The sequence below is a fragment of the Populus alba genome, chromosome 4 (genome assembly GCF_005239225.2).
Source record: "Populus alba chromosome 4, ASM523922v2, whole genome shotgun sequence".
Lineage (NCBI taxonomy): Eukaryota > Viridiplantae > Streptophyta > Magnoliopsida > Malpighiales > Salicaceae > Populus > Populus alba.
The window spans coordinates 2,955,395-2,982,524 of NC_133287.1; the positions used below are offsets into that span (position 1 = coordinate 2,955,395).

Genomic DNA, 27,130 nt, shown 5'->3' on the forward strand with positions numbered 1-27,130 from the left:
CCCTGTAAAAAACCTGGATTGACCTACAACCAAGTTAACCTAGAAAAAACCAGTCAAACCAGTTCACTTTTTTCCTTCTTTTCTTTTTTTCAAAGGATAGACCTCAGAAATTTACTGCAGAAATGCTGTGCTCAGTCATGGAAACCAGTAAGAAGTCATCATTCCTTAAGAAAATGAAACTGACACAAAATGATATCGAAGCTTTCAGGAAGCTTTGAATCCGAAACATTAAAGGTTAAAAGCCAAGGCCTGTAATTTACAGCATGAAAAAAATTCTTGCAACTTTTACTGGGACATGTAATAGGGTGGGTCTAAAATGCCTTCGTTTTGGGCTACTGCCGTTCTAGGCCGCCGGATTAGAATACAAAATCAGAAACGGTGTCGTAGGGTGCACAAGACAATCAGGCACTGTGCCTGTGCCTAAATACAAGCACTGTAGCAACCCCTATAGTTTGGACCCTAGAATTTTTGTGCAGTGCTGGTAAGAGAACCTGCAAGGCAAAGAATGGAATAAGTTTGGCACGGAAAGCTACCCCGTTCTGCAAGTCCAAGTCCCAAATTCATAGGGAAGAACAGCTATCAGTTGATGCGAATGAAAAGGCCAGAGAGCTCAAAAAGGTTTGGAGTCGTTTAAAAAGTATGCAATGATGTAGAGACACGAGCAACAGGACAAGAAATTATGAACCTTTCAACATTCTCCAGCAAAATCATGGCAAATACTAGTCATACAACCACAAACATCCAACATCTCAAAGATAACGTGGACCTAGAAAGAACATCCCCCTTCCACACTAAGCAACCATGAGCCATTGATCAGAATTGGTCCCAGATCAAATCACCGATATGCATCAGGCCCCAGCAGACTATGTCTGCCATACTTGGCATTCTTCTATTGCACCAGTTGATGCAACCTGCCAGCACAGTGTAGGACTAAGCACCAGCACCCACTGGCCACTCCTTTGTCAACAGGTCTATATAATCCTTGCAGAAGCCATACCTCTAACACCACTGCTTTCTCTTTTCAACTCTTAATGCCATACCCAGTAACAAAGCATCCTTCAACCATGTTAGAAGGCAAAGCTGTTGTTGGCGAGACTGACATGCTTCAAACCATGCAGCAGGATGCACTTCACTTGGCTGCGAAGGCCCTTGATATCTTTGATGTTACCGAGTCCACTGATATTGCCCGCTTCATAAAGAAGGTAACCTCCTGGAAAGTAACTAGATGATTATTTGGAATTAAATAATTGAAGAAAGCCAATTTTGGGGGTTCTTGTTTTTGCAGGACTTTGACAGGGTGCATGGACCAGGATGGCAATGCATTGTGGGGATGGATTTTGGTTCATTTGTGACCCATTACCATGGCTGCTTCATCCATTTCTGCATAGGAAACCTTGCAATCTTGCTTTTCAAAGGTTTGGGAAGAGAAGTCGTATCCAGCCCTGGAGATTGTTGATGCATAAGCTTTGTAGTATATTTAGCTTCCATGTTTTCATATTTGCTGTGTCAGTAAGGGAAACATCAGTAGAAGAACAAATACAAGTTTCATGCAGTCCATCTTTCTTCTTTCTAACCATCCACATCATCCAGTTGTATAAACTGTGTCCCAATCCCTGCACGCCGTGGCTTGTCTTGTTATTTAAACAAGATCCTGTGATGATAAAGATATGCAATATTAACACAGCAAAGCTTCAAGAATGTAAACTCGAGAAAATTCAAATCACTCCTAAGTTGATGAAGAGCAACAAAAATCTAACACCAGGTGCCCCTGTGAGCCCACCTAACAGGATCATTAACTGGGTAGAAAAGGTTTTTACCAATATACATAACTATACTACGCAAGTAAAAGAATTGAGCAACAATTTCCAGGTAAATAGTTTCACTCAACCAGATACAGAAGTAAGACATGTAGCTCTTTCTGATCAAAGAGAAAAAAGGGTCATCAAATGGGACCTCCACGTTCTGAAAGAAAGGAGGTGTCAGTAGGCAACCGTGCCACTTACACACCATGTAGTTCAATTCCTTGGTGTGTCACTCTGCACATGTGCATGCCCTGTGTGTGTGTGCGCGCACGTGAGTGTGTGTGTGTGTGTGTGTGTGTGTGAGAGAGAGAGAGAGAGGAGATTACCTGCATATTTTATAAGCCTGAGAGAGTAGTGAGTACACAAGGTGGAGCATCTCTTCTTGGCCCCGCAACAGAACGGTAAACATAAACTTTATCAGCCTGAGAGTCATCACTTCCATCCTCTTTCATTACTTCAACATTCAATCTGGGCATCTCCCTTGCCAATAACCGACAGCCATTCATTGTCACATTGCAGGCTGACATCCAAAGTGACCTCATAGACTCATACTTCTCCAAACCTGAAAGAAGTGCTGCATTTCCAAATGGACAGTCCCTTATCTCAAGTTTCCTCAACTTTGGACAACCTTCTAGCACACACTGCATCCCCCTATCACTACTGCCCGCAAAAGCCACAGACAGAGTTTCCAGATTTTTAGCATATTGCCCAATATATTCAAATGTCAGGTCTGTCAGGAGACCTGAAACAGATAGCCTCTGTAGTTTAGTGCAAGTCCTCACCACTGCCCCAAAAGCCTCGTCCATAGGTTCATTTGTCAAGTAATCCGGTTGGCCTGGATTCATTATGCAAAGACGGAAGTGGGTGAAATCCGGGCAGTTCTGCACAATGGTTGCTACTGCAGCATTGGTCATCTGCCGGCAAAAGTAGAGAACATAGTGGAGTCTTCGACATCCATAAGAGACAGCAACAAACCCTGCTTCAGTCACCCCGTGGATAATTTCCTCATCAAAGGGATCAGCAGGGAAGACACGGAGCTCCTCAAGCAATGGACAGTTGGATCCAACAGCCTCCAGCCCTTTGTCCCCCACAGTGTCCAGGACCTGCATTAATGATGTGATTAAATATCCAAGCAGTTAATCTTAAGACTTAAGATTTGATGTTTGGTGTGATTAACTGCACTAAACAGTTGAGCCTTTTTTCTTAGTATGTGTTTTTGGGGGGACTCTGGGCTGCAGATGAAAGGGTGCTACAGTGGTTGATGATTTGAAATGTAGCACTCAGACCTTCAACCATTTAAGGATTCATCTCTCAGCACTAAAATCCTAAGTTGTATAAAACTCTTATTAAAGCACATGGTAAATATAAACATAGTCAACTTGATGTATAAAACTCTTCAATATAACTAGTAACAGCATGCAGGAAAATACAAAATCAGAAATTTTACACCACATGGAACCTTTGAAACAAAAGGAGCATCAGATGAATCAACTCCAAGGGAATTAACTGCCAAAATACCAGAAATAAAAGGTTGAGAGCTTGATAATATCCATTGTGCAAAATGAGACAAACTATATCACAGAGGTGTTAATTTACTGGAGAAAGTACATCACCTCTCAGGAGAGTTAAACAATTAAGTCATAAATCTTAGGCTCTATGCCACAAAACTTGGAAGCAAAGACGATTTACTAAATTATGCATGTAAAAATTAACAAATTGTTTCCAAGAAAGAAACTGATAGGAAAGATTAAAAACAAAGATTCATACCCAGAGGCGTCTAAGTCGTGGACATTGACGGAGAAGACTAGCAAGTTCAAGACTTTGCAGAAAAGTATAGCTCAGGTTTAAGAAAGTCAAGTTTGAACAGACAGGGTACAGAACTGGTAGATATAGTGCTGTTGCCTCCCATAAACCAGAAAGAGTATTTAAATTCTTGCACTGGTTAAATGCACTTTCAAGCTCCGCATACTGACGAGTTGTAAGCTCTGGTGTGAATGAACCAGTACCAAGCTCTGTCAATTGTGGAGCACAAACTAGCAGCCTTTGTAGGTGTTCCAAGGAAATACTTTTGTTGACCTTCAGAACCTTTAGTGACTTGCACCTACTTACAAGTCTCTCAAGTGCATCAAAATTGACATCAGTATTCAGATTGGCAAAGTTTAGTACTTCCAATGATGTGAAGTTTTCAGGGAAGCAGCTTAACCAACCACCACTCTTGTCATCAATGCCATTCTCTTGTATGTCAAGCTGAGTCAAACTCCTGCACCAAGAAAAAATAAGTTTTCTTGTGCAAGTGAAAATAATATAACACATAAATGTCCACAAAGCACAACAGAGGTCATAAATAATGAAATTAAGGGTTATTGACCAGTAAAAGAATACTCAGAAACGTATAGAAAATGAAAGAAAATAGCAGCTGCATGCAAAGCAATACACCTTTTTTTTCCCATCATAGTTTTTACCCATGAGTACAAGCGAACGCGTTACATTTCAACTAAAATGAACACATTACAGAAAAATAATTGCAGATAGAGCTGATAACCAACTAAGCAAATTCGTGAAACAGCACAGAGAAACCAGATCAATGAAATAAATTATAAACATAAGCTACACAAAGAATACATAACACGTAATGTGCGAGTCTAATCAAGTCTTCACTGCAAACAAAGGTGCTATTGTCATAGGGAAATAGTTTTTAGGTATTTAAACCTTTGCTACAATCAGTATTACTAGATTTCTCCTGTTCTCAAGTTAAAGCCACGTTTCCAGCAAAACAAAGGAACATCTCCACTGGACTCTTTTGATATGATTCTCATGAAGGAAATGGCATCCAGGAGCACCATCAATCAAATAACAAAGTGAATCACAGACTGCAAATAAGTATGGATCACTAGCACTCACAGTTCAATGAATGAAATCCACACACTCCATACTTGCATAAAATCCAAAAATTCTTTTATGCCAATATTCTGGACACCAGCCTTTTCATTTATTCCCACTCCTTTCTAATACACAAGGCATCTGAGCCCAAGTAGACATTGAATATCTCCCAAAGATGGGTGATGCATACTGCCACCCAGAAAACATTGCAGCATCTCGATGACCATACAGCATTTTCCATGGTCATCGCTATCTAAACCAACAACCCAACACAAAAGTGCATTTGCCGAGCAGATGAAAAGTTGACAGCAATATCATGACACCAATAAAATGCACGTCTAACAGGTAAAATGTCACATCAATAAAAAAAATAAACAGAGAAATTAAGCACAGAACAAAAGAAATGAAAAGATAGAACCACTTGCAAACACGTTAAACTCTACTTTTCAGGTGGATTCTTCCCATCCAAAGACGGGTGCATTTGTTTTACAGCACCCCCCATATATTTCTGATTAATCGTCAGATCTATAAAGATTTCAAGGAAATGCAAAGTCATGGACAGCTAAAACCAGCATGACTCAAGAAACCGTACATGTATCACTCAGTGTTAATTGTGGTACAAACACTGAGTTTGTGACAGAAACTACACTTTTGCTTCTTTTTTCCCCTGTTTTTTGTTCATCCAGGCCGATTGATCAACAGGATAACTATCCTCCTCACTTAACCCTCCCATTTCAGGTTGAGTATAATCGGATCCAATGTCACTTGAGATGAAACCAAAGAACTTTATCATCTAAGCTAGCGAGCACCCACCCTAGAACACCACAACATAATTGTATCCATTCATCAAACCCACTCGCTACCAAGACTATCATCCATGAAAATAACTGATCCAACAATGCATACAATGGATTACACACACAAAAAATAAAAAGTTACATTTTTCACATACGATAGAAAAAAAAAAAGATTTATTCTGGAGGAAAATGACATCAATCACATGCCATTATCCATTAAATCATCATTAATAGGTCAAAAGTCATATCAAGTAAAAGAAACCATATATTAGAAAAAGAAAGTAAACAAACAACAGCAGAACCACTTCCGTTACTGTTTAAACTCTGCGAACATAGATTTCCCAGCATAAACCAGAAAACTGCCAGTTTACTTCATAACTCACAAATCAAAAACCAAAGAACAGAAAAAAGTTGATCACTTTCTCTAAAACTGAATTAATCACTGACAACTTGTGTTAGATCTAACCCCAAACAGTTAGCATTAAAACAACAAAAACCCAAGATTTTATGACAAACACTGTAAGTAACTAACAAAAATCCTTACTTGCAATGAGTGGCAATAGCAGCAAGCCCATCAGTACTAAACCCATCACAGCTCAACAGAGAAAGAACCTTAAAATTAGGAAAATTAACAGCCAAAAACTCCAAACTTTCATCACTAACAGCCATTCTCTTAAGCCTCAGCTCTTCCAAAAACGGATACTTTGTTGCAAAAACTACAAGCCAAGGATGAACATCAGCTCCCCAATTTTCAGGTACTAGATTAAAATCAGAAAATCTTGGCTTCCCTTTAAGAGTAACACTCTTAATTATTGGAAATCTACGTGCAACAATTTCAGGAGAGACTGAATAACAGTTTCCTATAAAAACATGAGTTCTTGACCAGCTTTCTGCGTTGTACCAGTCCTTGCATACTAAAGACACTGCGCTACGATCTTTGTGTGATTTCAAGAGTGAAAGAACTCGTTCCAGTACTTCATCTGGGAATGGTGATGACCTTGTTGAGTCAAGAAATTCCCTTTTCATCTTTGGATTTGGACCCATCAAAGTAAAAACTCAGAACTCAGTCTCGGTATTTAGGATGGGGAAAGATTTTTCATGAAAAAAAATTATATTCATCAAATCCCATTTTGAAATTTGAAAGATGGAGATGAAAGCAAAGAAAAAGAGGGCGTTTTACTATTGAAAATTTTTCTGCAGGCCCATTTGGAAAATTTTGAAAGATGGAGATGACAAGATGATAATTACTTTTTTTTCTGCAAAATCTGAAGGGAGAATGCAGTGAGGATGAAGTTGTGATTGGAGAGGGGATTAAAGAGGGAAATAATTGGAGATTTGGAATCACTCTCTGGTTGGTTGCTTCTGACCCTATTTTGTACCGTGGTATCGCAGCTATCGCTTACTGCTTACTTTCTAAAGTGTTTTTTTTTTTAATAAATTAAAATAATATTTTTTATTTTTTAAATTTTATTTTTAATATTATAACATCAAAATAATTAAAAAATAATTGTTTTCAAAAATAATTTTAAAAACCGAAAACAAATGATATCTTCTTCATGGAGATTGAATGGCCAAACAAGAAAGAGAACAGAGAGGTGTGGAGTAATATAATAGGAAAAGCGTACAAGTACAGAGATGATAGAAAGAATGTACTACTGGAGAGATATAATATTATTATAGGGGCTGTTTGGGATTGAGGTGTGATCTGTTTTTTGAAAAAATTCAAACTTTTTTTTTTTTTTTTTGCTAAAATTGAGTTCGGTTTGTACTTTCTGGATCGTTTTGATGTGCTGATATCAAAAATAATTTTTAAAAAATAAAAAACATTATTAGCATGCTTTTCGGCACGAAAAGCTATTTGAAAAGCAACAGCTACCACACTCCCAAACACCCTCTTAATACTACTAATTACCATCTATATTCTTTCTAGATTTTTGGATTAATTTTCACTTTAATAAAAATTTTGTTTAAATTAACTTCTAGTGACTTTTTCTTTATTTTGTATTTTTTATAATTTTTTTATTTCATAAATTAATAAAACATGTTTTTTAAATTTATGAAAGTTATCTTGAATGTTGGTTATGTGTGGGACTGAAGGTTTTTTTGTTTTTAAAATGTTTTTTTAATAAATTAAATTAATATTTTTTATGATTTTATGTATTAATGTTAAAAATATAAAAATATTTTAATATATTTTTCATATCTTAAAAAAAATATATTTTTTGAAGGTTTTATCTTTTATTTTTTGCTTTTTGAACCTTATCATCATTATTTTGTTATTTTCAATCATATTAACAATTTAAAATTCAAAATTTTCTTTATATTTGAAATTATATTCATTATGACTATATAAAAAAAAAATTATATTCCTAGTAGAAGTGAAGGCATAGAAATTCAGATGTTTATATCTTTTTTTTATTAAATATATTTTTAATTTTTTCTTGGTGTCATTTTTTAATAATGAAAGTAACACTTAACAAAATAATTTAATCAATTAAAGGGTAAAAAAGGTATCAAAAGCTAGTGATTATTATCTATTATTGATGTGTTTCTATTCGTTTAGTGGGCTTGACATTATACTTCAATTATATTTTTAAATTTTAATTATTTTAATACAATAATAAATAATAAAATTAAAAATACATTATTTTAATATATTTTTAAATAAAATATATTTTAAAAAATAACATCTTGTAGTACAACCCATAAAGCTGAAGCTGACACGGACATGGCTGGAATGGAGAGAAGAAGATAACCCACAGCAACACCTAACCTATTCCATATCCACTCGTATCATGACACGTACGCAAAAAGGACATTTGGGTGCGTATTGCGCACACGATGTAGGTTAGAGTGGGCTGTAATGGCTCTAGGCCTATTTGGGTAAGGGAGGGGTAGTTATACGGGTAGAGGCTTTGAAAAATTAAAGCTAACTACAAATGGTAAAATTCGTTTTTGCCTTTTTTACTCTTACGAAAACTTTTTACTGCCCATGCATGTAATCATTTGGAGAATTACCGTTCTGATTATAAGGTTCATTCATTCTCGATTTTGCCCTTCATTCATTCTCGATTTTTGGGTCTTTTGTAATTCTATTACAGTTTAACAAAAATTTCGAGAAAATAAAACATATTAAAAAAGTATTTAAAAATAACATATTTTAAATACAATTATTATTGAAAATAGTGGCTAAAAATAATTGTTATTAAAAATAGCAATTTTAGACAACTACAATTAAAACTAGCAGTTGTTTCAACATTTATTTTTTAATCAAATTAATTAAAAATTATAAAAATTAATTTAAATTTTCATGAAGATTCAATAGCTAAAAATAAAATTCAAGATCTAATAATCAGGAAAGAATATATCACTGAAAACATATCATAGCTCCATTTTCAAGACTCGTAATATTGTTTAAAAAATCTCGATGAAACGATTCTAACAACACCTTGAAAAACCATCAAACATAATCCTAATATGTTAAAGGTTTTATTTAGGGCTAATTTAGGGTCAATTATAACCTCATTTAGTGGTCTTTCAATATGTATTTACAAATATCTTGTTGAAATCTTTCCAACAGTACTGGATATGTAAAAAACAGATCTTTGGTGTGTTACCGGAGATCCATTTTTTCTTTCCATTTTTTTTTTTCCTTTGGTTATCTTTTCTACCATATCACCTTATCTCTTTACTCATTAGATCTTGAATCTTATCTCTTAACCATTGGATCTTCGTAAATTTTTAAGTTGATTTTTGATAAGGTTAATTATTATTATTTAAAAAATATATATATATATATTAATAGTGACCTGTGTACAAAATTGATATTAGAAAACGTGGCTTGCATGTTTTGCCCATAAAAATACCTAAGCATATTTAGACTTGGAAGGCCAAGCTTGCCCACTTGATTTCCCTTAGAAAAACTCAAGTGAGTGACTTTAAAAAAAAAAAAAAAAAACATGTTGTCTACTTGGGAGGAGATGACATGTTGTTTCGTTGCAATTGAAAAAAAAAAGGTTTTCAAGGTATTTGAATCCAAAACCCCTTCAATTTTAAACTCTTTTTTACAATAATAATAATAAAAAAAAAAGTAGGATTCTTAGTGACCCCCATTTCCAAACCCAAAACATCATTTAATTAGATTAAAAACTAATAATCACACTAAATCAAGATGAAATCTTTATAAATCTGATCTACTTTCTTCAATATGATTAAATATTTAAAGTGCTTTCATTGAATACTTTTCTTCAACACGAACCTGCCAACACCAAGATTTAGTTTTTTTATCATCAAAACATGATTGATCAAAATCTCTCTCTTTCTCTTTCCTATTTTTAAAGATTTTCTCTCTCCTGTCTTAACAATCAAATACTTGAACATAACAATAAAAAAGAAAGTTTGTAATATAAATATTTAAAAATCTATGAGCCAATCATGTAAAAAGAAAAAGAAAAAAAGGTATCAAGCTGTAATTCACAATGAAATTATGAGCAGGTTTGTATCAACTAAGAAAGTAAAACACCTTTTTCTTTTAGCTTGTTATAGCACGGATACATCTTAGCAATAAATTGTGAATGAGTCTACAATAATTGGAATAATTTATAGTGAAATTGTGAGTGAATCTACAACAATTAGGGTAGTAAAATTTCTTATTGTTTTGGTTTGTCTTGTAAATATAATAGGTATCAATGTTTATTGAATCTTTAAAGTTGAAACGTATTCATTACTTTATCCAAACCCACTTAGTTTAGTTAGTACCATTATTTTTTTTTTGTTTGATTTTTTTTAATAAAGGAAAAATATTTGGAAAGGGAATTTTTAGTGAATTTTCTTTTCCACTCTCTCTCTCTTTTTTTTTTTTTCCCTTTTCATTTTTTTTTTTAGTTGGCAATGATCAACTTTTACATCAAACAATTCTATCAATAAATCATTTAAAATGTCAACCATAATATTAGTAATTACAAAAAAAATAATACAAGTCTCTTAGCAAAGTTAATTTTTTATTTTTGTTGCCTAAATAAACAGATCTCGCAATACAAAAGAAAAAGGTCTAATTGTAAGTTTGTCAAAACATGTTTGGATTTTATTGATTTGGAATAAATAGGGCTTAAAGGACCAATTTTGATGTTGAAAAAAATATGGAAGGTTGTCGTTGCCTAACATTGTTTCTATGGCCGATGTAGGCAACACACGTGTTAGTGTGTAAAGGAGGTCGCAATGCTATGATAGCATGTGTGACCTTCACTGGTGGCTCTAAACGTGACAAATCTTTCATTTTCATGTGGGATGACGCGTATAGGGTAGCTTATGATGGTTTATTGCTAGCAGCGTTTTATTTTTTCCTTTCCTCCCTCATCTCCTCAGAATTTACGTTGCTTTATCAAAAAATTTGAATTGTACTCTCATTTTATTATTATTTTAGATCTGATCCTTAATATTTTGATTGAATTTGTATTAGGAATCTTTTTGTGAAATTGAATAGTTTTTTTAATTTCACTTTTCAATCAAAAAATTAAAAGTTATGCTCTTATTTTATTTTTCAGATCATGTCTATATTCTTTTAATTTTAATTTTTGTTTTTGATCATATTGTGATTGATTTTATTTTTTAATTTCACCGTATAATAAAAAAATTATAAGTTGCCATCTCATCTGTTTTTATTTCAAACTTAGTCACTTTCTTAATTAATATTTTTTGTGTGTTAGGTTATCTTGTAAAGTTGAATTTTTTTATTTTATCATTCAACACATGGTTTGTTAAAAATTTAGTTGCGTTTTTTCTTAATAGAATGATCTTTAGTTACGTGATCTAAGTCATGGATTTGAAAACCTTAATTCGGATTAATTGGGTCCTTTTTTTTAAGGTTTTGGTTTTTTTACACTAGTTTTCCCCTTTCAATTATGTCACTCCATGTTAGTGGTTCTTTTTTTTGTTTTTTGCAAATGGACTTTGTAGTTTTCTTTGAATTTTTTTTTTATACTTGTTTATCCGAATTCCAATACCTGGATTACAAGTTTTGCGGGTTAATACGAGTTTTTTTATAATTTTTTAATTTAATATATTTTTTATTTCATCATTTGGTGCTGAGTTGTTTTAGATTTGATCTTTGTAATTTTTTCTATTTTTATGAGGTAATCTCACTAGCATGAACTAGGTCGTGGAGTTTGGTTGGTTTGCCTAATTTGTGGAATTGTTTGTCATTTTTGTAAAAAAAAATTTAAAATTTATTATTTTACATTGAATTAGTTAAGAATTAAGTTTTCCCTATTTTATTTTACTTGCTTCACCTCACTTTCGCGATACTGTTTGTACATTAAATATAATTACTTAGGTTGCATGATTAACTTTTTTTTAAAAAAATTGCTTTATTTACCATGTTTTTATATAATTTAATTAAATTATACTAGGTTTTTTTTTTTTTTAAATATCCAATCTACATCCTTGGTAGCAAATTTTTTTCTAGTTGTTTAAAATATGCTTGTGTTGCCTAAACATTTATTTCATTGATAATATACTTTTGGTGTGTTGGGGGGACCTATATATCTAATTTGTGTGTGTCTGTATCTATATATCCTTAACGATCATATGAATGCAATAACTAACATGATAATCAACACATATTTCTCAAAGAATTTCTAGGATGAGAAGAGTTTTTGGTTTCTTTTCTCCAATCAAAGACGGTTAAAAAGACAATTCGATGCCAACAGGTCAAACCTAACAAGGACACACATGTGTGTCTTATGTAGTTTGTATTCGACAAAAACTTATCCCACAACGAATCTCCTTGACTAGAACTTTCGTTTTCAATCATCACCTGTCCATTTTTTCCCTTCCACAGACCAAAAGTCCAAAGTAATAGGTCAATAGTTATCCCAAAAATCTTCCAACAATAACTCCGTGAATTTACCGCCATTGCCTCGTTTCAGAAATATATATATTGTAAAAATTTATTTTTTATAGTATTTTTTATACTGTTTTAATAAGATTATAATAAAAATAAAATTTTAAAAAATAAAAAATTATTTTAATAATACTTTAAAAAAATAACCAAATGAAACTCGATAGCTAACTATTAACTCGATACTGAAATGCTTATGAGAAATAGTAGTAATAGAGGGAGTTTAAGAGCATGGATAAAATGATATTTGTTTAAAAGTTAATGTTCTAATGTTTTTAGATTATTTGTTGTTATGAAAAATAAAATTTAAAAATTAAAATATTATTATTTTAATATATTTTTAAATGAATATACAACTTTCAATGCAGGAGGACTGTAGTATTTTCTGCACAAATTTCGAGCTTTTCACATTAAAATAGAAAACCCTTTTGAGAAAATAAAAAAACAGAGAGAAAGGACCTAACCAGATCTCCAAGAACATGGCCTCTCCTTCTCAATGCCATTAATTATTTCCCTGACCTATCGCTTTTCTTGGAAATCCACATCCCCAATTATCCAGTGCCCAAATTGCCCATGCTCCTCAAAAGAGCTACGTGGGTGATATTGTCATTTTAAGCGGAGGATCCCACATATGGGTCTGTAGTTGAGTTTATTTACCTTGGTGCCACTAGTCTTGTCAGCTCTCACTTTGTAAGAAATCTCTGGTAAGAGAGCTCACTGTCTAAATCAGCCTAAAAAGAGAGGAGCAGATGCTGCCATGTGAAAGCTTCAGCTTTTGTCAGCGTGGAAGCAGGGAAGACACTACCTTGAATACGGTGACCATTTTTGCATGCTAAGGGCCAGGTATTTCTGTAATATTGAAGAACATGATGGGGCTTAAAGTTATTTTGGTTTTGCATGGACAGATTTGACCCTGTCTCTTTGATCCATGATTGGGCCAATGTGAAGAAGAAAAGGTGGCGTGTTTTATCCAGTAAATAATTGCGGCACGATGCATCACAAAGAAAAGGTTGAATTGTGCTGTGTGCTAGGTACAGCGGGTAAATTATATTTTTTAAAAAAATATTTTTTTATTTTTTTATTTTTAATATTAACATATCAAAATTATTAAAAGCACTAAAAATTTAATTTAATATATTTTAAAATTAAATGCTTTTTTAAAACACAATAATAAAACAAAAGTTACCATTATCTCATTTACCTTGCCAAAGTCGCAGTTATTATGTGACAATGATGCCCATGTGCACGTCTCAAATGTCTTAAAACTCCTTGTTTTTTTCGCCAATTTTTCTTGTTCTGGTTGATTTTTTGGGGGGTGATTTGGAGGCTTCAATCTGTAGTTATGGTGTGATCATGGAGATTCTCATCTATAATAAGCAAATTTAGCGCCATGATTAGGGTTAATTATCTTGTATGATGGCATGATGGCCACCATGGCTCAAACTTCAAGCTATGCTATTAATAATAAATACACTCCTTGCCCTCTAATTTTGTAATCTTAGTATGTGAAAATTAATATAAAATTTCTATCAGACCTTGGGAAAAAAATAGTAATAGAAGAAAATATGTTTATGTAAACAATAAAATAAAATTCATTTATTTTTGACATTAACACATTAAAATAATTTTAAAAATAAAAAAAAATCAAATTTTAACATTAAACCTCAATTCTGAACCGACCCTGAACCCATGATTAAGCATTGTAGTTTAAGTTTAATCTGACACAAAACACTGTCATGTGGAAGATCACGTGATGCCCTCCTCAACCGCACGAGTCCACGTTTTTGGTGGCACAGCACGAGCAAAAAAATTAGAGCATCTTCACAGCTAATGTTCTCGAATCTCTATAATTAAAGATAATCTTGGAACAATTAACATCTTAATAATTAATAATTTTAATTATAAATAAAGGGGATATTATCTTACAGTTAAGAAACTATTTAAAACCAGCTTCTTCTGCTAAGAAGCAGCTGGCAGGTCAATCTCCCACCCAGTTTAGCTCGAGACACGTGGCCCTCCTGTTTTTGTAATTTAAAATTAAATTAACCTTAATCTCTTGCAAACCTTGGGAATAGAAAAGAATATTGTCTATCTTGTGAAATGAGTTTCCGTCGTTGACCTTTTAAAATTTAATAATGTGGTAGCTAAGTGTTTTTAAAAAAATATTTTTTAATTAACATAATATTTTTTATATTTTTATTTAAATTTTCCATGCCAACACATCAAAATAATATAATCACTTAAATTAAAAAAATAAAATTTATTAATTTTTCTGGGTTTGCGTGAGTACTCCATGCTGGTCTGTAACCTCTCGAAAAAATTGAAATCTGTTATTGAATATAAAACCAGTCACCTGAAGTTATTATACCTGTAAGAAAGGAATAATTGAAGAGATAAGGTTAACACTGTCAATCATGCAAACCACTGGAATGCTATATAAAAAAACCAACGTTAATTCTTTGCAAGAAATTATCTCGAAATTACCCTGTAAAATAATTATAACCATGGGATATTTTTTTAATAAGTCTCTCAATATGTATTTTTGTGTACTGTATAGCTTAGGAGAATTTCAAAAGGCTTTTTTTATATATTATTTAAAGTTTTATATGATGTATAAATAATATTAACTTAATTTTTTGGATTATATTGATGTTTTAGCCCATTTCTTAATTAAAATAGAGTTACACGCGCGCGCATATATTTTGTATTGTTATATATATATTTATGGAGCAAAAGTCTTTTTAATTTTGATATTTAAAAGTTTCTTAAAATATGAAAATATATTTAATATTTACTAATAAAATCATCTTAATATACATATATACACGTGTGTGTGTGTGTGATGATTTTTATTAAATTAAGTATTTCAGCATAAAATCCATGCTTTTTATATATAGTCATGGATTTTTAAATATTAAAATTTAAGTTTAATATTCTCATTTTACTGTCATGTTCACATTGAACATAATAAACTCATAATTATTATTTTTTAACTCGATAAATAAATAAAATATCAAGGCATCAAAATATTTTCAACATCACCAGAATTAAGACACAAATAATTTGGATCCAATCATAAAATGGACGTGTCGCATTTATTATTAAATTAATTTTATGCATATTCTTTTACCAACCATCTTCCTTCCTACCCTTCGCAAAAAGGAGCCCGTGGGCCATGTAACCAGTAGAGGTGAGGCTTCCACGTCATATTTTGAGTAGATTATTAGGGCACAGTTCTTCTAATAAATGCAACAGTGGCATATCAACTGTGTTCTCATGTGAGGGGAGTTTTGTGGGCCATAATGCCCATTTCCCTGACTAGTGGGCCCCCCATTTAAGGTGGGTATGGTGATGGTGATGCAAGAATATTACAAAAGTAGTAGTGAATAGCCATGGCTAGGCTGTAGAAAACACAAGCTCCAAACCTGTACTTGGCCTTGATCTTCAATTTAAAATGGGCAAGTGCTGAAATAATTATGTTGTTGATCATGCTACTTGCCAATCTAATTGGTGTTTATGAGCATGAAAAGATACATTATTATTAAACCCGAGTTAAAATAAGTTTGCGTGTCGTATTATTAAATGATCTTAAACCTACTTGATGTAAGATTTGACTTAAAAAAAATAAAATAATATTATTTAGTAGATATTTTAATTTAATAAAAAGATCAATAGATATTGGGTCTTAACTACATAATGGATTAACCTGAGGTTTTTATTGGGTTTTAAATAAATATTAATTTAATTTAAAATTTTTATTTGATTATATCAAGTGAACTACTTTTATTTATTACAAAACTCATTCAAGATCAACTTATTAAATTATACTAAGTTTAATGATAAACACAAGGAATACATCCATCTTCATTAGCCACCACCCCTTGATTTCCCGGGTGCATGTGCATCGCACCATTGGTACTAAATCTCTTTTAAAATAAAGTAATTAGCATGTAATTTAGGTTTAATAATAGTGTCATTAACTTAATTGCCTTTATTAGATGACTTTGTGTACCCATGAAAATTCTACTAATATTCTCTCATAAAGAGAATCGTAACTCATGGCCACTTTAAGGGGTTTGCATAAAAAACTATATATATATATATATATATATATATATATATATATATATATATATATATATAAAAGTACATGAAATTAGGTTGGGCTGACGTGCACAGAATACATTCCAAGGAAAAATAGCTGTCAATTAGGTGCTCATTTATTGGACATGAGGTGAGGACCTTGGTATGCGATAAGTACACGAGATTACTCTTTTCTTTTTCTATTTTTTTTATGTCCATTATTGCTGGATTGAAAGAGTGTCCCATCCTCTATAGTTGGATAATTGAGCCGGTAATTATTTTTATTATTTGAAACAAGTTGGAAAAAAATGTTTCAATCATATAAATCTGATATCTAGATTATTGGTTGACCATGTCAACCCCAAACTAACGATATTTCAATAATGTTTTTTTTTAAATAAAATAATGTAATTTTAAATTAAAATTAAAATTCATACAATTATAATTAGATCAATCGAATAACAAATTAACTTATTAAATCACTCAAATTTTATCAGATGCAATAATTAAAAGAAAAAACTCAATCATGTTCTAGATTTATTAATCATCAATCAACATACAATAGTTTAATTATCAAGGTTTCTTATCACTATAAGAAGAATTAAAATCTTTTTTATTATTAATATGGATTTTTTTACTAGCTTGAACGCACATCGATTAATCCTATAGGTCCTAAAATTAACGACCTTTTAAGTCTACAGTAACCCGAAGATTTATAAGACTCAAACTGTTAATCGCTAAAGATCAAATTTAGAGCCTGACCAGTTGAATTACAACTCTTGTAATTATTAAAATCTTTTTTTGAAAAAAAATGAAAGGATACATGCTAATTCACCAAACCATAAGAGATCAAAGTAGATAAAGTAAAAGAGAATAAAAGAAGGTATTCCATTGATTTAATCAAATAATTCAACAATGAACATCGGCTCAAAGCAAGCCATCTCCCTCTCTTATCCTTTCATGCTCGAGGACGGCAGCTGAGATGAAAGGCTAGCCCTGTCTACACGAGTCTTCTCCTCTCTCTCTCGAGCCAGGAGAGCCTATGGAGCCTTGAAGATAAAAAAAAACAGCTAATCCGACCTCTTCTGGTCAAGAACAAAGGCCTCTACTCAGCTTCTAGCAATAGAATAGACTCCCTACCCTTCTTGTCTCCCTGAGATTAAGAACCCCATGTTCTACCGACCATCCCTTCCTTTCAATGTCTACATCATCGTCCGATCTATGTATCTTGTCTACCACAGCCATACAAGAGAACCTGGTGGGGGTTTTACACGTGGCTGTCTTGCTGCTGTCTAAAGTGGGGCCAATTTGTTAGATAATCTTTGTCCTCTAGACCTCAGAATAATACTTTGGTTTTTTTAAGATATCAAAGTTAGAAAATAAAAATAAAATTTAATTTAAAAACACATTTTAGAGTTTCCTTGACAAGTTTTCCATTATTTAATTCTAAATGAAGAAAACGCAAACAATATTCATTTTTACTTTATTTTATAAACAATTAGTTCTTAGCAGCGAAAAATATTACACCACGTTTTTATATTATTATAATGTAGTTAGTATGATATATTTATATTTTATTATAAATATAATATAATTTCTCTTGAGTTAACATTGTAACCTTTCGGGATAATTATTAACTTTGAGTGGATTAAAATCAACACTCTATAATTAAATTAAAGAATATAAAATATTAAGAAGAGGAATATTATAATTTTTTTTTATGAAAAACAATTATAATCTTGATGTACATTTAATTCTTTTTTTTATAAAGAATTTTGTTGCTTTGTATTCTTTAGGCATCATAGTAAGACTTTTTTTTTTTTTTTTAAAGTTAAAGTTATAAGAAAAACTGAATTTTCTATTCAAATATAATATATTTTTTTTTATTTCAAAAGCTAGAAAGCTAAATTTACACGTTTTAACAATATATTTTAAAGGTTCCTTCTAGTTTTTTTTTTTAACAAGATTTTCGCTGTATTTTATATAAAAAAAACATAAAATATATATATTCCCCTCTCTTTTGTATACAACCACTTTTTAATAATATAATATATCAAAACAATTTCTTTTTTATATTTTCACATAAGGACTTATTGTTAATTTATAATTTCCGCATTAGTATAATAAATTTAAAACTTATTGTGGATTTAACATAAAAGACTTTTTTTAGTTAACAACATATATTTCTATGATAACTTCTAATTGAAGTGAGTTAAAAATAACATTTTATAATCAAATTATCATGAATATAAAATATTAAGATGAATATTATAAATTATATTTTTGATTTTTATGAAAAACAATTATAACTTAGATGAGTTTTTTAATTAAAAAATATATCATTTTCATTCTAAGAAATCGAACACATTTTCTAACCCTTCATTAAAAAAAATAAACAGAAAAAATAATTTTCTTAACAATGAACATCCCCGAGTTTTTAATTTCCCATGCCCACTAACGATAACGATAAGGTAACGAATCAGAAGACTTTGATGGCGTAAGCCACAGTTCTGCCCAATTGCTTCAACTTATTTGCTCTGATTGTTTGTATAAGAAACAAGATGGTCATGCAATTATGTGGGGGACATGTTCTTGGCTTCTTGTTCACAAAGTTGCTCCATCACTCCTTCATTTTTCTCGGGGCAATATATATATATATATATATATATATATATATATATATATATATATATATATATTAAATAACGAAAACATGAATGTTACATGTATGTGCATTATAGCACAACATTGATGTATGTATAGATTATATTTGATAAAAAAACAGATTAATGCATTGTTTGGTTTGAATTTTTAATACCGTTTGACAGTATTAATACTTTATTTATTAATGAAATCATAACCTCCTCATTTTTTGTTTTTTTATTTCTCTTTATTTAATTTGAATTGTTTAAGAAACCCATCATCCTATTTTAAGGGGTCTCCTTAAACAACTATTAAAATAATATTTTTTAGAATTTATATTAGATATTAGTAGTAAAAAAATAAATATGACAAAAATAACAAAATAATAATTTAACTGCTATGGTTAGAAAATGTGTTTGATATTTTGATGCATGGTATTTTTAAAATTTTTTTTTAAAATATATCAAAATTATTTTATTTTTAACATCATATATCAAAACTATATATTTTTTTTAAATTCATTAATTTACTGTTTTTTAAAATAAAATATATTTTTAAAATTTATTTAAAAACAAAAAATACAGCACTCTTGAACCATCACCGAATTGTCATCTCTGTATTGAGCAAAAGCTCCTGACAAAATAGTTTTTTTCACCACCTTCCTCCCTGAACTGTCACGAAAAAAAACTTGATCCTAAATAACTATTACATAGAGTAGGGCATTTATTAAGGCTTCCACTAGTTTCTTTTGAAACAGGAATTTGAGTACACTGCCTGGATAAGAACTGAAACCTAAAACGATCTGCTCGAGGCTGAGGATCTCCACTCAACGAGAGATGACGAGTGACAGTTCATGTCCGAATTGCCAATTTCTTGGACAAGAGAGGAAAAAAAAGCATTCGTTCAAAGCTGTGGTTCAGAGGCTTCAATGCCGACTTATCAGTGGTTACATAGTATAGTCATTGTCAAATTCAAACTCGCTGCCAAAACACTCTCGAACTGTCCAGGTTCGAATTTATTGGTGACCATGCTATGAATCCACCTGTTTCTCTCAAATCTATTCTTGCTTGCTGAGAAAAATAAAAATAAAATTATCTATGCAGAAGAAAAAAAGGAGATTATTTTTTCTTTAATTTTTCAAAATTTAGGGTTTTCTAGATTGAGCATGAGAGAAACCCAATCATTTGACAAGATATGATTATGGACGATGAGCCCAAACCCATGATCCCAAGGCCGCTGTATCACCTGTTGGAGCCCACTAGAATTCTGCTTTGATCTGTGGTGGCCACCAAGATTTTAATATTTTATTAATGGAAAATGGTGTTTTAATTTACGCCCACGACATTAAAAAAAACAAATCACCAAATCAACGCGCAAATTGAGAGGATAAAATATGCAAGAATCTTAAGAGCAATTTAGACTTGTGCTTATTTGATGATTTTCAGAGGAATTTAATGGGTGAAGATATAATTAACTCTTATTAATTTCTAAACATTATTCGGATGATTTTTTTTTTCAAAAAAATTAGAGTCGGCCTCCGATCCTTAACCCAGACCTTCCTCGGATTCTTTCCCGAGTAACAGGAAGCACGAAAATTTAACTGAAAAGGTCAATTCGATTCCCAGCCTCAACTTTCCGTCACCCAATCCTCACTACAAGGCTGGATAGAGATTGGAAAAACTTGGGTCAGAATACCTGATAAATGAATTTACGAGCTTGGAAAAACAAATGGCAAGTAGTAACTATGACAAAACAACAACTATACTAGAAGAAAGAATTTGAACAAGTCATAAAAATTGGTATAGCACAAAAAACAAAAAAAGACGAAGAAAACATCTCAATTTCTAAGTAATTTTGGCCACAAAACGTGGCACTTGCTAATGCCAAAACTGTGGTACCACCAAGGGTAATGTCGAGATCTTCAGACGCAAATTATACTCTCTAGATTTGATAACTTGTAAGCGGTATGGGCTTTGTTTATTCAACAGTTTGGTTAATGAAAGATGATCTGAAAGCAAAAATATTTATGACTGCCGAAGTGGTGCTAACAAAGTATGCAATATAATTCTGCCAAATGGGGAACCTTGCAACCTGCTGATAGCTGCTCAAATGCGACTGGAATCTCTTCCAAAGACGAAACGCCGTGTCCAGTCTGTGATCACCAACGCCCTGGTGCGCCAACTGACTAGCTTGCTGATCGAGACAAAGACCAAAACCATGTAAGTACACTCGTGTATATACTCAATTTGATATCTCTATGTGATACTGGAGCCAAGGAGAGAGACGATACCTTGCATAGACAGAATACCAAAGCCACTGAGAGCTGTGGCCAATTGAAACCCAATCACCAGGAAGCTGTGCTGCTGTTTGTTCTCCTCCCAATGGAGCAAATTGCCCCAAGTGCTTGTATCTGAAACATTATACGCCATAAAGCAAATGATTGAGATCCTAGCTGCTTCGCAAGTCTCAAAGTAGACATTCATATACTAATCTGGCATTCAAGAAGTGGTCTGTAACTTGAATTCATAGATGGCCAAGCTAAACAGCTAGCTCTGCAATAGACATGCTGGGAGGAAACTATGTGTTTTGCTTGGGAACAGATGCATCATGCATGGAGGAATGCTAAGCACCAGTACAGAGATAGTGGAGAAATCGCTGCTATGATATAATCTTTGCTATATCAAATTTATACAAGATTAAGATGTACCTAAAGGGACGGAATCGATGGCGACCTTCTTCCCTGAACCTGATAGGACCTTCAGGATTTTTTTCAGCCTCTTCCATTCGGTTGAAGCAATTAGCAAGATAAGTGCCTTGCTGAGCTGCAACCTGAAGCCAGGCACATGAGAATAGATAATAAGTAGATATTTCTTAGAGAATCATAATTCATAGACTGGAGAATCACAGAATCAACGCGAGACCTGAGCTGTGGCTGGAAGATTCTTCATCTGGGAATCAACTTCAGAAAGGGCTTTCTTAAACTCTTCAATATTCAGTTCAATTGCTTCTTTTGCAACATCTCCTTTAGCCATCTTCAAGAGATCAGCAATGTCACGCATTTTCTTGTTCTTCAAATATAGCTCCACTTGAGGATATCTTTCACAAATGTCATCAATGACTTCTTGAAATTCTTTAACTGTTAGGGTTCCAGAATTGTCCTTGTCTGCCTTCTTAAATATTGCTGCAATATCCTCCTACAAGCATGGCAGTATAAGAAAGAGAACATAAATCAAGAGATTAGGTGATTAAATTCTAGACGTAAAATTGACATCAAATATCATTTTGGTGTGAAAAATTTCTATCAATCAGCGGTCTTCGTATTTCTGGTGCGTGTCATACATCATCTTGGATTATTAACAGTAGCCATGACAACAGATATAGAGCAGGAAATTAGTAGTTATTTTTCAGCTATGCCTTCGTGAGTTTACGGATATGATTTCAATGTGCAATGTGTTTCAAATGACAACAAGTTCAAGCATATAATCCTTAAAAGAAAACATTTAGTTTTTTACTGTAAGAATGAGCAGTTCTGTATGTGTGCCATTAGAAAAGTTAGATACTTAATGGATGAGAGAGTCTAACAGAGAGGTAGAAACTTCCTTTTTAGTCTCATTAAGCAGGAACAATGTCAAGGAAGAATGGCGAGTGCATTAGATGGATAATAATTGATAGAAGAGCAATAAATGTAACACAGACATAACAAAACAGGGGATGCCATGCACACAAATGTAACAGAAAAGTAATGAGAACAGTACCATGACTTTGCGTTGGTTAATTGTAGCACAATCACCAAGTGCATATATGCTATTGCATCCCTCAACTCGCAGCCATTCATCAGTTGCTAAAGCACGCCTATTAGTCTGTGTTCACAGGAGCAGGTGTGTTTTTCAATTGATACATTGAATTAAGAATGTTCACTTTGGATGAAATATAACTAAAGGATCATGGAAAATACATTGAAGACTCTGAAAAAACAATAAATCAGTTTTTATAAGCCAGTAACATACCTGACCAATTTGCTGCATAAAACTCCTTATGACAGGATGAGTTCCAATTCCAGTGGACCAGACGACCATTCCATATGGCATGGCAGTAATTTCACCACCATTACCCCTTGCTTTAGTAGAGATTTCTTTATCAGATACTTTCACAACCATCGACCCTAGCTTCACATCGATGCCATCTCTATGGAACTTCTTTTCTGCAAAATCTGTGATTCTTTTGTCAAACCTGCATGCAAGACCCCCAAAAGCATGAGTTCATATATTGGAACTCTTCCAAGTATATGTATGTGATCAATGTAGTTGCACACAGACTATAATTGATCTGTGTAGTTGTATCAAGTGTAGCATCTCAGGGAGTCCATGGAATTTATACAGATTGACAACCAACATCAAATTTCAAACTTTATTGCCAACGAAATCTTTCCTCACCAAGTCATGATCTATTATGAGCCAATCCAGACTTCATGAAACAGTAAAAATAAAGCCAAGGGACCAAAAACAAAACAAAAGAAAGCTCCACGAGCATATATTTTATACGAGCACACGTTCTATCATATAAATGAGTCCCAGAGGTTTTCACTGCAACTGCTATTACCTGAACCCAGTTCTTTTTTTTTTCCCGATTGCAATCTCAAGTCTGGCTTAAATTGCTAATGTAATAATTCTGAACTATATGCAAATCCAAAAGGATCAAAGTGAACTGCAGCACATCTTAATTAGATTTAAGAAAACACTAGCATTCATTGTATCTTAAGTTAATAACAGAAACAAGACTAATGAGGCATCAATTACCATGGGCAAGAGGTAGTACTTACATGTTCAAAATATGATCTGCTGCTTCAAGAATTGTTATTTGTACGAAATCTTTGGCTGCAGGATATAGTTTGACTAAATCATCATTGACAAAATCATGAAGCTCAGCAGCAAACTCCACTCCTGTTGGTCCACCACCAACAACTACAAAATGAAGAATTCTCTTCCTCTCTTCATCACTTAGAGTCGGCAAACTTGCCCTCTCAAACGAATCAATAACAGAACGACGGATCCGCTGAGCATCTTCAACTTCCTACAGAAGAAATTCATTTCCTTGTACATATTAGCTGTGCATGAGCGAAGTGATTCAATTCTTAATTTCCTATCACCCAAATCCAACACCAGAGCAGCATTACTTTCCCTTAAGAAGTTTTTTGGTCATCCTGCTATATAAGATGTGTGTATTGAGGAAAATGAATGAAAATTAAAAATGACAAGGAAGTGATTCAATTCCTAATTTCCTGTCACCCAAATCTGACACCAGAGCAGCATTACTTTGCCATAAGAATTTTTTTGGTCATTCTGCTATATAAGATGTGTGTGCAAGGGGGAATTAATGAAAATTGAAAATGACAAGGGTAACATATCAGTAAGTTCCAAGGAAGTTACCTTCAGGAAATTGCAATGCTCTACTACACCGGGTGTGTTGAATGTGTTCGGACGGGCTCCCATGGCTATTACGAGATAGTCGTAATCCACAGCAAATTCTTCTTTCCCATTCATACTGGAGTCCGGATTAGGTCGACAATAAACTTTCTTATTTTCTGCATCAATCTTGAAACATTCAGCTTCACAGTAACTAACGCTAACACTTTTCTGCAAGAGGAAGCAACAAGAGCTGGTTACTATATTAGCCTCATATCTGAATTCTATTCTAAAGTTAAGGTCTATGCACAATCACCTACATAAATCCAGTCCACCCTAGGATCCAAACATGGTTAACAGACAGGATTTATGCACATAGACTGCCGAAAGTCAAGCTCATCAATAATCCTTTTCTCATTACCTTCTTGACAATGCTACGAATTGGTTCGACAATGCTACGAGCCTCCACCGTACCACACGTAACACTTGGTAACAAAGGAGTGAATGCAAAGTAGTTCCGAGGTGATATCACCTGAACATCATACGAGGGATTATTCAGTTTCTTCAAGAAACTGGTTCCGGCCCAACCAGTTCCAATCACCACCACCTTCTTTTTCCTGATCTCCGATACAGGTGGTGCAACAGCATGTGCACCATTTGATGAATTTGCATCTGCATATGCTACATAGCCCCCACCACTGCAACCGGAAAAAAAAGAGATAGCAATGAGATCTTCTTATCCCAAATAATCATTTTGATCCAAAAGCTTAAATTGGAATAACGAGATTCAAACTCATAATTATTTAATCAACCAAACCATGATATCATCTCAAAAAATCATTTCAACACCAAAATTTAATAACTAAGCTATGTTACATGATTTATATTATTCTGTATATTTGATCCAAATTGCTTAATACCACACCAAGCAATTTTAAGATATTAATATTTATACTGTTTAATTACAAGTTACAACAGAACGGAACAGAGTGGAGTGGATCTCTGTAATAGCAACAACAGGCTTCAAAAATTTATAAAATCTAATTCTAGAAACATCCTTGGAAACAACAAAAAACACATTTAACCGCAACAAAAAGGTGATCAAATGCTAATCACAAAATTACAAAACCACTAATCACCTACTTAACACAAACAACCATAAAAGCAGTTTCATTTAGATTATTTCATTAAAAAAATAAAAAAAATCCGAAAATTGAAAGAAAAGTAACGGTAAAACTTAATTATGAGAAATGAAGCCAAAAAAAAGGAGAAGAAAAAGAAACAGAGGAGGGAATATTACCTGACGGTGCAAACGACAATGAGTTTAGCGAGTGAAGGATAGTCATCGAAAGCTCTAGAAGCTCTCTTAAATAAACTCAAGCCATTCATTTTCACTCACTTTAGATTCTCTTCAGAAATTTTCTCAAAAAACAATCAGTCCTTGGGCGCCTCCTTTTGGTTAAACGTGAACAGAAAAAGTTTTTTTTGAAAAAATAGAGAGAAAATGAGAATTTAGAGAGAGAGAGAACGAGGGACGTGTAGTGTTTTGATTGTTTGGAAAGGAGGAAATGTAAAGAGCCCGAAAAGGTGGGAGAAGAGAGGTAGGCGTGGTTGTTGGCGTTGTGTGTGAGCTGTTGTCGAGACTTTTTTTGTGGTTGACTCGATTGGCTTGAAGGAAAAGGCGGCACGTGATTTGCGGTGGCGTATCTGCCAGGAAAATAAAATGAACAGAAAAAAAATACTTGAAATTTGTTGTTTTTAGCTTGAATAGACACGTGGCAGTTTGGTGGAGCGGGTAGGTTTTTTTATTTTATTATTATTACGGTAATTTTTTTAATAATATTTTTTAAATATATATTTGTATTGAAAAAATATAATTTTTTTTAATATTTTTTAATAATTTTAACATATCAAACCATCCTCTTTGAAAAGGAAAACTTATCACTAAATTAAGAAAATTTGAAGTATATAGAAAAACAAAAGGCAAAAATTCATTACTAAATAAAACAACATATTTTAGATCTACTTTTAGCGTTTTATTTATTTTGACCATAGTTTAAAATCTGGTTCAGCGAGTCAATCTGGAACCCGGTTGATCTGGAGTTAAACCGAACAAGATTGAAGAAAAATAGAAAAAAAAAAAACCTAGTATAACCCGGTAGGTTAACCCTGAAAAATCCAGTTCAACCTGTTGATTTTTTTTATTAAAATAATATCATTTTAATTTAAAAAAAAAATTAACCTGAACAACTTGATGACTCGATCAGAATGAACCGACTTTAAAAACTAGATTTTGACTGGTTTGTGTCACTGGTGTATATATATATATAAAAGTACAATCTGGAAAGTTATTATTATTTTTATCGAACAAAGTATTTGACGCGTTCAATATTTCACGGTGTCCAATTATAATAAATTTGTATTTTTCGGAGCTTCCAGAACCTCTGAATTACGAATGAGAACAGCGAGGTCCAGCAGGAAGGTTCCTGAAGAAACGAATTAATAATGTTCGTGGAGATGCTTAGAAAAGGCGAAGGACGTCACAACTCACATGGCTGCCAATACTATTGGAGTGTTCAAATCTCACGCACATTCTTGCTGTTTGTACGAATGTTCCTCATTGAA

At 32.8% G+C, this 27,130-nt stretch overlaps 3 protein-coding genes across 5 annotated transcripts; 1 reads left to right on the forward strand and 2 right to left on the reverse strand.

The window, feature by feature from the left end:
- Positions 1-190: 190 nt before the first annotated feature.
- LOC118047385 (protein TRANSPORT INHIBITOR RESPONSE 1) lies at positions 191-6,992 on the reverse strand. Of its 3 annotated transcripts, XR_012169643.1 has the most exons (5): positions 6,024-6,984; positions 3,570-4,062; positions 2,129-2,905; positions 686-1,651; positions 191-491 (listed from the first exon to the last, which is right to left on the reverse strand). XR_012169643.1 is itself a non-coding variant. In XM_035056675.2 (4 exons), the coding sequence occupies exons 1-3, from the start codon at positions 6,521-6,523 to the stop codon at positions 2,138-2,140; spliced, it is 1,761 nt and encodes a 586-aa protein (XP_034912566.1). In that variant the 5' UTR covers positions 6,524-6,992; the 3' UTR covers positions 668-1,613; positions 2,129-2,137. The 3 variants fall into 3 exon arrangements, 2 of the variants coding, with proteins under 2 accessions (XP_034912566.1, XP_034912565.1); XM_035056675.2 differs by lacking the exon at positions 191-491 and having other exon boundaries at positions 668-1,613; positions 6,024-6,992; XM_035056674.2 differs by lacking the exon at positions 191-491 and having other exon boundaries at positions 668-1,651.
- On the forward strand, positions 1,032-1,552 carry LOC118047387 (dynein light chain 1, cytoplasmic). Its single transcript, XM_035056676.2, has 2 exons — positions 1,032-1,202; positions 1,286-1,552. Exons 1-2 carry the CDS (start codon positions 1,032-1,034, stop codon positions 1,454-1,456), a joined length of 342 nt encoding a protein of 113 aa, XP_034912567.1. The 3' UTR covers positions 1,457-1,552.
- A 13,854-nt stretch (positions 6,993-20,846) lies between the features above and the next one.
- Positions 20,847-26,131, reverse strand: LOC118047384 (external alternative NAD(P)H-ubiquinone oxidoreductase B2, mitochondrial). Its single transcript, XM_035056673.2, has 10 exons — positions 25,806-26,131; positions 24,927-25,203; positions 24,530-24,736; positions 23,923-24,173; positions 23,111-23,333; positions 22,859-22,963; positions 22,025-22,297; positions 21,811-21,932; positions 21,394-21,513; positions 20,847-21,296 (listed from the first exon to the last, which is right to left on the reverse strand). Exons 1-10 carry the CDS (start codon positions 25,892-25,894, stop codon positions 21,209-21,211), a joined length of 1,755 nt encoding a protein of 584 aa, XP_034912564.1. The 5' UTR covers positions 25,895-26,131; the 3' UTR covers positions 20,847-21,208.
- Between the last annotated feature and the right edge of the window lie 999 nt (positions 26,132-27,130).